Source organism: Struthio camelus, chromosome 22 (assembly GCF_040807025.1).
Source record: "Struthio camelus isolate bStrCam1 chromosome 22, bStrCam1.hap1, whole genome shotgun sequence".
NCBI lineage: Eukaryota > Metazoa > Chordata > Aves > Struthioniformes > Struthionidae > Struthio > Struthio camelus.
This window is the reverse complement of record NC_090963.1, coordinates 4,970,101-4,983,882: the sequence shown is the minus strand read 5'-3', so window position 1 is coordinate 4,983,882 and position 13,782 is coordinate 4,970,101. Positions and strand designations below refer to the sequence as shown.

General features: G+C 41.7%; 1 protein-coding gene across 8 annotated transcripts in view; it reads right to left on the bottom strand.

Moving 5' to 3' along the window:
• GRAMD1B (GRAM domain containing 1B) overlaps positions 1-13,782 on the bottom strand; it is a 146,682-nt gene that overhangs the window by 90,907 nt on the left and 41,993 nt on the right. For 6 of the 8 annotated variants that reach the window (XR_011135930.1, XM_068916958.1, XM_068916949.1 and 3 more), the window contains exon 2: positions 4,471-4,548. Coding sequence is in view for 7 of the 8 variants with exons in the window: in XM_068916958.1 (XP_068773059.1) it covers positions 4,471-4,548 (78 nt within the window). In the remaining variant the exon portion in view is untranslated. The remainder of the gene's footprint in view (positions 1-4,470; positions 4,549-13,782) is intronic. The other 2 variants (XM_068916950.1, XM_068916951.1) reach the window with 1 other exon arrangement.

Sequence of the window (13,782 nt, the reverse complement as noted above, 5' to 3'; positions counted from 1 at the left end):
GCATGATCCTCCGAAGTCTGTCACTTAGGGGTTAACTCCACCAGCTGCAAGACGCCTCATACCATCTTTGACAGTAAGAGCAGGCAGGCAGTTAAGGTCATGGCTGTGCCTAGTCCAGATTTCAGCCATCCTCAGCTACACACTCCTCCCCGCTTTCATCCCGGAGTCAACTTGGGGACTCAGCATCCCTTCGCTGTTGGCCAGGGTAGCTTCTTTCAGTACTTTCCCAGTTTGTGCCAGGGTGGGTGCAGATCCTTGCTCCCTCTGCTCTAATCCTGAGCATGCAGCACAGACTCCTACCTGTGATGTCAGAGAAGGGGCACGAGAGGGAAGAGAGAGAGAGCGTTCCCCTGCTCTGGTCTGAAGTACGCTGGAGCCTGACTTGCGGTCTATACCACAGGCTTTTTTGCTCCCCCTTTTTCTCCCCTATCCTGCTCAGTTTTTGTCAGGGCTTTCAAGACTGTTGAAACCCTGGTTATCTGTATCCAGGGCTACCGCATGATAGTCAATGGAACAAGCTAACTGAACTGCCTGTAGGTTTCTGTCATTGTAGCAGACAAGCAGAGAGCTCAAATCCGGGAAGTGGAAGAACCCTTGTTACTGGTCCAAAAACACCATAAAGGCAATGAGAAAGTCTCTGCTCATTCTATTTGCAACAGTCTGGCAAATTCAAGATGCCGAACCTTCCGCTTTGCTAATACAAAGACTAAATACCAAGCTCTCTGAGGTTTGGTTAGCTTTCTAATTCATATCCAGCTTCACGTCTCTCCTGACATTCAAAACGCATTTCCCTGGGGGACATTCTTTGCCAAATTTCATGAGCAAAAGTCACTGCTCCCCAAAGGGACATTATAACTGTGGAGCCTGATGCAATTACATAGGCCAAAAAAGCACCCACACATCAAAACAAAAACGCACACACACAAACCAACCAACTCACAGCAACAGCAGTAAAGGCCATTCACTAGCCCAGGATTTGGGTCATTTTAGGATTAGTCTGAAACCAAAGAGAAAATTAGCTGAAATTAAATCCAGGCAGCAGCAACGTTCTAGGCCCCCAATAAGAAAGAGGTCAATGGGCTTACTATCGCCCTGACTGCACAAAAATAGGTCCACAATCTGATTGTGCTCTAGCTACAAGAGCTCTGTCTCTTTTTGACCGGGAAGATACTTTCAGCATCAGTTCAAGGACTCTGGTTTAGTTCATATTTGAAACGGGCAGGACTTCCAAATGAATCCCTTCTTGCCCAGTAATCTCCCATCTGAGTATTAAACGAAGCCTAACCCCGTTTAGTCTATGGAGCCCCAGATCAAACATTACAACATCACACGTTATACAGAAGTTGTCCAGACATGATCCAAGTACCCTTTGCTGTCAGAGTCTCTATATCCCTGTTGCAAACACTGCTCCCCCCCCCAGTCAATTATGCCAGGCTCTACAGCACACAGCTCCACAGCAACACTCATAACAGCAGTGAAACGTGGAGTAAAAGGTTAGCTGCAACCACCAAGTGCTAATTCTGAACCAAACTCTCTGTTGGGATATTAATTAGATCTCCAGGGTCAGGACGTTCTCTCAAGTGACTCAATTTCTCAGATGCCTACTCAGCTGTTACTCAGTTCTTACTCAGTCCACTGATCTCTCTGGCTTCACCACGGGGAAGCTGACCTCAGTAAGAGCTTGTCTTACTGCACAGTTGGCAAGGCAGACCTCTGACCTCAGAGGTAGCTTAAGTGAAACTGGGTACCCCAATTCCAGAGCTGAAACGTACAAAACCCTGGGGGACTGTGCCAGGATAAAAGCATCAGACAGTAGAAGAAACCATATTCTGACACTGCTTGATGCTCTATGCAGCAGCACAAAGTAAGTAAAGGCAACATTTTGCATTGTCTCTAGTCGGAGCTGTTTTACACAGTAATAAAGTCATATGAATTTTGGAACCTGAAGTCCAGGTGTAACCCTGGACTCAGGGAAGCTATTCGGGAAAGAGGCCTGCAGGAGCTGGCCTAGGATAAAAAGGTAGTAGATGCTCAAGGCTCGCAGTTCACGCACAGCAAAAGCAAGCAAAGCAGGTTCAGGCTCCAAAGATGAACCGCGATATAAAGCAGAACTCTTAACCCTTGGTTCTGACCAAAGCAACAACAGTAAGTTACGCACAAAAACGAGTATCCATTTTACAACAGCTTCTGTGCCAACCCGCAACTTGTGCTCAACCATCAACTGTAAGCATAAGAAACTTAAGCTTCTTCCGGAACTTCACAGCAATTCTTACCCAGATGCTAGACACAAGCTCCAGATACCCGAGGACTGTCCCAACACATAAGTGAATACAAGAGCCAATCTCAAAGTTATCTTCCCTGAGGACAAGAATCACATACAGAATTTCACTTCTTGGGAGTTTTTAAGCATCACAGCTGCTCATTATCAATAAACAGGGGATCTGATTAAGCCATCTATACCAGTTGCTGTATGAGCTATAGTTCAGACAATGAGTCTGGGGGATAGAGTGACAGAGTTTCCACTTGCGAATTACACAAAAAACCCATCTGCCAGCAATGGACTGGTGACTCGCACAGCTATGAATTAGGAAAGAGCCAGGGAGCACACACAGACACGTCCAAGTTGGGCAAAGCCAAGGTAGCATGAACCACTGCTCACCAAACTGTACTACAGATTGGATACTTTGAGTTCACAGACAACCAACCAATCTTCTTACTGCCTTATAGTACGGCTGAAACTTCACATTTGTAGAAGGAAACGTTCAGAAATGTAAAGTTTATACAATAAACAGCATGAACTGCTCCAGGGGCGTTACCAAATTAATTACTGGTTTCACTTCAGTACAGCTTGGACTCCTTACTCTCCTCTCCCCCAAAGCTGCCGTCTGAGTACTTTCTCCTGTCATCTTCTTTTCCGAGACCATTTCAGTCATATTGGGTCGTTTTTAAAAAAAAAAAAAAAAACAACACACACACACACCCCCCCACACACACAACCACACCTCTAACCAACAAACCATAGCCAACAGAAAGAGAAGTGGCTCGAGCTTTTTCTTTTCATTTGCCTGGTTACATCAAACAACAGCATACGTTCAGTAAAAGCAGGCATAATACAACTGTTGACATAGTTAATCAGACCAATTAGATGCATGTTAACAATAGGAATATTAGTTTGCATTTTCAGGCTTTCATAGAAAGATATTGCAGTACTTTATGGCATTTTACTGCAGTCAGTGACTGTTCGGATCAGAAATCAAAGCACAGAAAATAACTTCCTCAGGTGACAGTCAGGAATAAAAAGCCAGGTTTTTAAAGTACAGATTTCCAATGTACCCCTCTGCCTTTTCAGTATATCTTTTTTGCAAAGCTCTCCAAATGAGCACTAGTTGCCTTTTAGACTGGAAAACAGTTCATGCAAAATCCTCCCCTTGACTGTTCTGATCATAAATCCATGATGACAGTCCACGTCAAACCAGGCCAAGTCAACCACTACACAATAAAGGAGCGTCCTCTGCCCTAAACTGACAGATATCCCCTTCTGCCTGCTTCTTTCAGAAGTCTTTTCCACAGACAGCATCTTTTGATTTTCTGTCCGTACTACCTTTTTAATCAGTATCTCGTTCTCACCTATCAAGTGGCTAGGATGCAAGGCGCAACACAAAACAACATTTACTGCATAGAGAACCAGTTCTCCATACGTGGCTGTCGTATTTAAAGTTTTTTGCCTTTCCGTTTGCATTCGGTTGTAGTTGTGGCAAAATCAGATACCTCCAACTTCCCTGCCGTCACACTGGTACGCTGCAAATAGCCGATCGTGCATTTCTAAACACTGGCAGAAAGGTTGGCAGGGATTGTATTTCATGATTTGTGTCATGTGCTGTCTGTTATGTATGCTCTATTTATTTGTAGGTATGCTTATCTGTATTGGCAAGATGACCTGTATCTAGCACACATCCGGTACTGCTTGAACTACCTGTGCTTACAGAGTCACCTACATTTGCTATACGTTCTATCGTTGTACACTATCTATAAATCTTACTATAGCAGGAGGAGTTCTTCATCTCTGACTGCAACTTCTTCTTCTGTATTTGCATTATAAGTTAAATCTAAGTTAAAGCTGACCCCAGAACAATAGTCAATCTTTTCAGTATTGCCTGTAGCGAGGACTGTTTACAAAAAAATACTTTTATGATACACCATTTCTGTACAAGTCCATCTCTGAGGAAAAAAAAGCAGGCTACTTCAGGAGTTGGGTGTGTTTATCCTGCAAGTTCTACTTTTAAATACAAGAAAAATGCATCTTTTAAAACACCGATAAGACAAGTTATGCCACACGTAAAACGTAAACCACATTCCTTGTTAAACAGCTCCGAGAAATAAAGGGAAAATAAGAACCTCAATCGTCCTGGTCCATCTAACCTTACTGAGTTGCACCAGGCATTCCCCCATTTTAACCACGAACAGACTTACCTGTCGTCACGCATACGAGGACTCAAGAATCGGGACGAATCGTCGTCATGGCTGCTTTGCTGGCTGCTCTGCTGACTGCTGCAGTATGAGACAGGAAAACAGAAGTTAAACAGATTTGGATAAGTCCCTATAAAACAGTTTTTATAATCTACACAAGAAAAAAAGGCAGGTTCATACCCGATTTTTGGGGTACAAAAAGAAACAATATGGAAATAAAATCCTAATCCTATCTAACATACGAGTGTGACCGGTTTGCGCACTTTCCAAGTCACTTAGTAACGCTTCCCTAAAAACTTTAAGAAAAACAGCAATAATCTTACACAGCATCTATATACGGTATTTCATCATAACACACCAAAATGGCTTCATGTAGTTAAACATTCAAACTCATCTGAATATCACCTTTTCAAATAAAAAACATCCCCCTCCCCTGAAAGCAACCGTTTCCTGTTACAAATTAAAAGTAACCCCCAAAAACGCCCACGGAGGGAAAAAGGGATGAGAGGGAAGAATAACCTACAGCAATTTGGTCAGCACAAAGCGTGCTACCTCAACAGATCAGACACTAGACAAGATTAGCCATTCCTCCAGTCGTGTAAGGTCTATATAATCCATGAGAGGCCAGTGTCAAACGTTAGTCTGTTCTGCTAGATCTCTCCACGCTTTTCTTCCACTCCCTCCAACAAAATGTTTTAGAAGACCTTTCTGCAGGGCTTAAGGAACATATTCATGTGAGCTCAGTATGCCCTGAATTGCTGTAGGTTCATGTACTCCATATATCCCCCTTAAACAATTTCACTTCTAGGCAGCGGGACAAGAAAGCAGCTAAGAGGAACTCGGGCTAAGGATGGAAGTAGTCAACGCTGAACTTCCAGTGGAAAGTTGCATGCTGAACCCACAAGGTGTCACTGTTCACCTTTAAATGGGTGGGTTCGGGACCATCTTTGCAAATCCATTTCATGATGCTAGTCTCATCCCTTCCTTGCAGCCTCCACCTGCTTCAGGGACACATCAGGGGTTCAGCTTCTCATTTCCAGGCCTTCATGTTCCTTTCGAACAGTTCCCCCTTTCCGGCACAAACTAGGTCTTACTCTGCCTTCTGAAAGCAGACCACAATACAAGGAGCAGATGTTCCTGGGCTTAAATTAATTTCCTTTTGCCCAGGTACTACCGGCTTTGGAGCCCTGGCAACACAGCTTTAGCACAAACCGCACAGTCCCACCTGGGACACCAGGCATTCGTCTGAACAAACTATGCTAAAAAGCTCTGGCGTCACTGTTACCAGAATTTCTATCAAATCTCTTGCTTATTCCTTTCCTGGTTTTTTGTTTACCAGCATTGACTGCTTTACCACTAGAAGAAAGGTCCTACCTCCTGGCTGAAAACTCTCACTTCTGCTATGCAAAGTTCTCCAGCTTCCACTTCAGCAATTCAAATTAATTACTCAAATCTCCATCAAAACAAACTTTTTTCTTACTCTCAGAAGGCATTCTATGTTTGTATGAAGAAATTGTTATAGCTACTGTTATCTACACCTTCTCAGGCTTCTGAAATCTGCTACTGAAGCAGAAACTGAATTTTTAACCAGTTGATTGACTTGAATTGCATACAACGCAAAAAGGGTAAAAAACAGAAACACAAAACAGCAACAGAGAAAGCGTAAAGAGGTACAAAAGTTCATTTTTGGACTCGTCCTCATTCTCCCAAGGAATGACAGAATACATATAAAATAGAAACGCATTCACTTTTCAGGGATCTAAACCCCCAAATCCCTGCGCTATGCCACAGAAAGTAAAAGTACCATTCTAATTTGTTTCAATTGTTTTTCAGAGAGAGCATTCAAGAGTTTTGAGGTGAATTTATCACACTGGAGAATGGGACCATTCTTCCCTTTCATTCTATAAAGAAAGAAGAGCTCTTCCCCCACCCTCAGACCAGAAGGGGGAGCTCTTTCCCCCCCCCCGACCAGAAGGGGGAGCTCTTCCCCCCCCCCAGACCAGAAGGGGGAGCTCTTCCCCCCCCCCCAGACCAGAAGGGGGAGCTCTTCCCCCCCCCCCAGACCAGAAGGGGGAGCTCTTCCCCCCCCCCAGACCAGAAGGGGGAGCTCTTCCCCCCCCCCCAGACCAGAAGGGGGAGCTCTTCCCCCCCCCCGACCAGAATTTATGCTGTAAAATGAAAAACAAAAACAAGCCTTGTTTTCATTTAATAATTTGACTGCAAACTTCGATTTTGACCAGCTGTTCTCTGAGGTCTTTCGGACTTGATCTCATTTGATACGGCCTTTTTGAAAAGCACAATAGCTCTCTTGGGGACCTGCTCAGCATTTCAGAGATGTTACACACACCTGGCACCGTCCTCTATCTTTGCCGCCTCTCCACAACATGCAGCAGAAAGTGTTTTTCTTCACTGTTAAGGTGAAAAGGAGAACAGGCAGAAGCCTTCAAAGCCAAGAAATTAGTGATGGTTATTTGTAAAATTCTCAAATAAGTAATCAAGAATTTAGCCTTTGAAGCTGGACACGAAAACAAAGCTCACTTCAGCGTTTGCAGTAGTCACAACTTTCAACAGCCAATTTAAAACATGTATATGCAGTAGTAGTAGTGCTTTCAAGTTCTCTCTCTATATACACGCTTGTGCATCTATATCTTTATGTATAGATATGAGCACACACAAAGCAACCCCGAATTTTTTTGGGCATTTCTAATTCCATAAATAGCTTGCTTGTTTCCCCAGTGCATAGTGTCAGAGTCATTTCAAGTAGTTTTTGCAAAAAAAGGACACACACACACACACAGAGCAGAACGTTTTGTTTTGCGCTCCCATACCCGCATATTTAGTCATTCTTCCCATATTAAGTGTCTCACAGGAGAAAGAATAATCAGAGAGTTAAAAATTCTATGCTGACTTCAAGCCATAAACAGCTAAGTAAAAAACACTATACCCCAAAACGCAAGGAGAGACGTTTTCCTGTATTTGGGGGCTTACCTACGGCCAAGTGAACTATTTTGAATACAGCACAAAAGCAAGCCACAACTTCCCACCTAATTCAAAGCAAACCTATTTTATTTGTCATCCTTTTGAGATCAACCCCCCCACCCCCACCCCACCCCATCGCAGGGACTGCTTTTATAATTACTTCTCTCTCAATAAAAACCTCTTACAGAACTTGACTGCTTCAGTTTGGATTATGAAATTGATGTGACTGATTGGACCAAAAGTGCGTTCCCAGTATTTCACAGCACCTGGAATGCTGGAAGTCTCATTAGAATGTTTGCTTATACAAGTTATACAGTTATACAGGATGAACCTTAGACCTTTTTGTGCTCATCCAACCATCATTACATTTTTTCTTCATAAAGTCCTTCAAAACAAGGTTTAAAAATTAACAAAATCCAGATACAGCAACACACTGCAGCACTGTAACCCTTTACCCCTTGTCACCAGTTAGCACTCAAGATTATGAAAACAAAGAAACTCAACTCAGGAGGGAGAAATTAGTTTCTCTCATTTGCCTGTGCGTTTGATAGTGTTCTGCATAGGCTCTGTTTCACTACCAGCAGTTTTCCATGGAAGCTTCCCACAAAAGTTTCCGTGAGCTTTTCACACAACAAAGAGAACTCATTTCAACATTTCAGGCACTACACTGTGTAGGTGGTTAAATCCTCTAAGATATACAGAGCAGCTAAAAATGCAGCAAAACTGCTACATTACGCTTTTCAGGCTATTTTCAATTGACCAGATTTCAAGATGAGCGTCCCTTTAAAACGGTGCAGAATTACTGCTATATTGGATACAATGTAAGGCTATAAGAAAGGTAAGATTTGTACAGAAAGTAACAAAGGGGCAAGCTTTTAGACAGATTTTTTCTTAATTTACAGAGAACCCTTTAAAAGGGTGCAGAATTAGTGTTATAATGCAGATAATGTAAGGACGTAAGCAAGCCACAATTTGCAGAGAAAAGCAATAAAGAGGGAAGTTTTCAGAAACAGACATGGACATTTTTTCATCTATAGAAAAGGGTAAGAAACATTTAAAAAAACCTCAGAAACCTGTCAGTAAAACAACAAGCTTCTTACCTGATTCTAAATTTGAGCAACATTCAATGCAAATTCAGACAAATCTTTGGGTACACAGGTGAGAGCTTGCCAGCGTGCCTCTTGCAACTTTGAAGTGACATTACTTAAAGCCTTATATCCCGTGGTTGTTCTCAACTCTCGTGCAAGCCTTCAGATTCCAAGCATTACTTAGTGCATTAGAAACTGCTGAAGAGTTCTAAATACAGATTAACCATGCCTTTAAACAATTAAATCACTGAAGAGTCTACTGGCTCCTCCATCTCCGTGTCCCCTGTTCACAAAGCTAACTTGGTTGCATGAACAATTTACACATCTCGCCCCAATTTAAAAAAAGGGGTTTTCTCCCTCATCGACTGAAACACAGGTTACACGCATACACACAAAAACTACTTTGTTCAAATCGGGAAATAACACCAATTTTGTATTTATTGCAAGGTAATTTGAATACCAAATAAAAAATGAGCAAGAGTCCATTTGGCACTTGAGGAAGCTCTACGTTGTTTCAGTAACAATATAAGTGTATCTTGATACAGATCTTGACATAAATCTCTAAGAAAAACTTTACGCACTCAGTACTATTTCTCTATTTTTATTAATACCTTAGTTGCCAGCACCTTAAAATATCCAACCATTGGTTTACAGAGGAAACCACTCCATTCCTAGTAATGCTTGCTCAGCTACCTTCTTTTCAAGTGTTTTTAATTCATGGTATACAAGTCTAAAACTGCTGCTGACTTCATAACCCATGTACAAACGTATCTTCCATAAGCACTCATGAGAAAGCTGCACTCGAGAAAAAAAATCACCTGTTCCAAACTTTGTCCAAAATTAACTTGAACAAACTGCAGATACCAAAGTAGAAGTGCAAGACTTAAAAAAAACTCATCAAGATTTACTTCCCTTACCTGATACTATTCAAAGTCTTACCTGTTTAACAGTTTCTCTCACAGTTGGTCTCAGGAAGTTAAGTGCTCTAAGCTAGGTTTTTGTACTATTCTTACTTTTTTTTTTTTTTAAATCTCATTCTGTTCTGAGATTTCAATCTCAGAATTATAAAGGCAGGTCCAAAATCTATTATCTTTTTATGCATGAATTAGGGTTTTAAGACTAAGCAGGTGGTCTACCAGAAGATATTTGTCCAGATTTCACAAAAGTGCTCAGACACTCATGGCAGCATTTGGACACTAAGAACTTCATGGAATTCTGTGCTCTCCAGTTGCGGGTAACAGGCATAATTCAAAGCCCGGCCCACAGATCCTGCCGAATCTCAAGGGAAGAACACATGGCATTCATTTTTCCTATGTAGTCTTCAATTGCTTGCCACCTAATCAACCCTGATAAACTTGCCAACTTTGACCAAACTTGAACAGATCTGCATCTTGAACAACTCCCCTCTTAAAGTTACTACAGGGCGATCCAACCTATTGCACAAAACAAAACACATACTAACAGATGAGTTTTGCTCTTGGCACTTGAACATTTTTCTCGCAACACTTGCACATTGTTACATGGATGGAAAAAGCATCTAGAACGGTACATACAACAGATGGCATTTACTTGCCCTTAAAACAAAGGGCAAGTTCTTAAAAAGGAATTCAACTACAAATGCATACACATCATTTGAAGGCAGTGAAAAACAGGCCTCAATTTGTGTTGTTTCCTACCTTGAAAAATTTGTGGATAGCAATATTTGACAAATGACCCCACTACAAATCATTCCTCTTTCCAACTCAGCATCTCATTTCTGACACAATCATCTGGAAAGGTGATAGAGTATTTTTTAATCTCACGGTGCTTACATATCCGCAGGTGTGGTTTGGCAGGTTTTATTCAGAGGAAGCTCTCTTAACAGTGACAGATGAATGGGCCAAGTGAAGGAACAGGGAAGAAATAGGTGCATCATAGAAATTGTCATCAACTCAGGATTTTAGAGCATCAACTATTCACAGAAATGCATGGCCTTCAGAAGGCCATTGTTATCCACAGCTATTCAGCAAATAGTTTCAAAGAAAATTTTCCAAATTTGCATCTGGATGAGTACTTTGTACTCATTTCAATTAAACGTCTGTATTCATGTCTGTATGCTTCGGGTTCAGTACTAAGCATTCTAAAAATGAGAATACATAACTGATGATTAATTCTAGGTCTTAGCTACAAATGCCTTCAGCAATTTTAGCAACAATTTTTTGCATATAATGCTAACATCGATGAAATTTTCAGGATATATGAACATTTTCACTGAGATGGATTTGTTTAACTAAAAGATATGCTGGTTATAAGCAATAAAAATTAGCAAACTTACGAAAATTAGTGAACTTATGTAAAGATTTCTATTAACACTCGCAAAGCTTTTTAGCCATTTGAACAACTAAAGGCTTCGTTTCATCCTCACAGCTACAAGAGCCAAGGCACGAACCTAACTGCCTTAAAACATATTATCTCAAAATACTTAGCATGTCTGAAGAACTTCTGCCTGAAAAGGTATAGTACTAAATGTCTGCTGTGAATTATGCTGAATTCTGAGCTGGCCAAGAAATAACTAAGTCTATCGTGCATTTTAAAGGGGGGTTTTCAGTCATCAAAATCCATATTTGTTTTGAAGCCAACACAGTAAATTCAAGTCTAAAAAATTGATAACGAAAATGGAATAGTTAAGGCAAGGAATCGCACGACGTGCCAAACTGTATTCATCCGAAAAAACCTTTTGGATAAAAGGCTTCTTCCCATCTTTGACAACACAAACACGGGATAGTAAAACTGGACTGGATTAAGTGGCAAGCCTAGGGTATGTCAAAAGAAACTCCCTTTGACTGAATTGTTCCCCATAGGGGGTTGAAAGAGCTTGTCAAAGAGCAGGTAATTTTATCTTTCACTTCATCCTCCTGCTCTCATCTTCCCAGAACATAGCCCCCCTCATATTTCTCATGAAACAGCAGAAATAAGCACCCCAGTCCCAGCTCTCCAACAGCAACCCATTGACTTTGGCAAATTAAGTTCTCATCATCAGAAGCGCTGTGTTACTATGGTTGCAGTGGATACTTAAATGAAGGTACCGTTACACATGTCAGACAGCTGTCCTCAGGCTGGAAGGAAAGGAGAAAGAACGATCAGGGAAACGAGTAGGAAATCGCTAGCCTAAATTCCAAGGGAGAGCACATCTGTAGCGGGCATTTGTAACAACCTCCCACACCAAGAAAGGCCATCCTTTGATAGCTCTAAGGCTTGAATTGAAAGCCAACACACCTGCAGTGATACAGCTTTCCCATAGGTGCTCCAGTTCCCACACTCAGCATACAAGTGTAGAGTTGTCAGGGCAAACACGGATCCTTATCGCTGAAGGCAGCAAGCTAGCATCACGCTTTATTAAAAAAAATAAGGAGGATTCAGGTTCAGTGAATAGTTGCTGAACTGATACCAAGTCCTATGAGAGACAAGTGGCAGATGGCACCACGTTGTCTCGAAGGATCACAAAACCCCTTATGTATATGCAACGCTGTTTCACCTAAAAACTTAAGAATTTCTTCACAAAAAAAAAAAAAGGTGAAAACACTCCTCTCTTGTCCGCATTTCCCCAAGGGTGAAACAGTGATGCAGGCAAAAGGAAAAAGCATCCCCCAAGCTTTATGCAGTGAATCAGTGCAGGGAACAGAGGGCAGAGCTGGAAGCTGAAATTTTGTAGGGCCTCTTCTAACCAAGGACCCTGCCCAGAAAATGTAAGAGCAGAAGAGAAGGGTGCTAATTGACTGCCTAAATTCAGAGCTTGCACTAGCAGCAGCCTGTCTATTACCAGTATTTCCAAGAACAGAAAGGGCACTTCCCATCCCAGACCTTAGTTTGTTTAATTCGGTTTAATAGATAAAGGGGGCAGGGGGAAGAGGGTAATGTTTGCAGTCTAAACCCATCAGTAATGATCAAAAAGATCATAGACAGCTGCAGTCAAATCCCTGGCGAGGAGCTGCACACACGATATATACCATCACCACAATGAATGCTAACTAGTGTCCTTAGCAGTCACGTTCAGAGCTGGGGAGCAAAGGAATGAAGCTGTAAGTAGCACTAGCTTCTCTTCCTAAAGGGTAACAGGTTGAGAGCAGATGACAACTCCGGAAAAAGGTCCATCAGCAGGGCAGGACAGGCAAGTTCTCCCCTCTCTGCATCCATTTTGCAAATGGAGAAAAAACATCAAAAAAAAAAAAAACAACACCTTCACAGCTCTCAATGCAACCACTTCCATCAGTATCACATTCAGTAATTAGTAACACAAGTCTTGAAATTCAAATTACAACTCAGAACAATTGTGGTGATGATATCTGTTAAATGCCATTGACAGGCACGAGGCTGTGTAAGACATGAAATAAAGAGGTCTCATGGTCATATTTGCTGACCAGATAAGACAAACAGCTTTCCAGTTCCAGGTCGTTTGCAAACTAGTCAATTATAGTACTCCTTTTTTGTGTGACCGGGTACCCTAAACCACATGAGTATCAAAAGGCAAATATTTAAAGAGGAAACCCACAGGTAACTGCGAACATGCAGAAAGATTCAGGAAAAGCAGCTGTTGGGCTTCACAGGCACTCGGCACACATCACAAACAAGAAATGACAAAAAAATGTAGTCGCAATGAACAGTGTTTCAGTGCTCTTCCTAAGAATTATCCCTGCAGCACTCAAAAAAAAATTACCCCACTGACACCACGAAGGAGACCTCATTTGAACTTGTAGGTTCAGAAAGGAAAAAGACTACATTAACATCAGAGCCCCTTACAAAGCCAACATTCATGCACTTTTACATTTCAGATCAGGAAAGACACCACAGCCATGGAGGTTTGTGCTTATTGATGTTCCAGAGCAACCCAGAAGTAGAGAAGACGCATTGTTTACTACAGAGGCCTGCCTATAAAACCATTCCTAGTCTTGCTTTTAAGATGCAGAATAGCATGGATATCAGCTAAGTACCAATTACATATGCAAGTCCCAAAGTCAATTCATAGAATACTCATGCGTTGCTCATATCGCTTCTATTTTCTCCAGAAATTAGGCTATTAAATATAGTTTAACAGATGAATTGGGAGGGTTACATTCACAAGGGTTTGACAGAGCGATTAAATACATGAAACAAAGTAGTCTCTGCAAACATCTACCTACACTGCAAAACCCATTACGTCTGACATTCGTCGTCCCCAAAACCTCAGTTAACCAACTATAATTACAAGCAGAACACAAAACAAATGCAATCC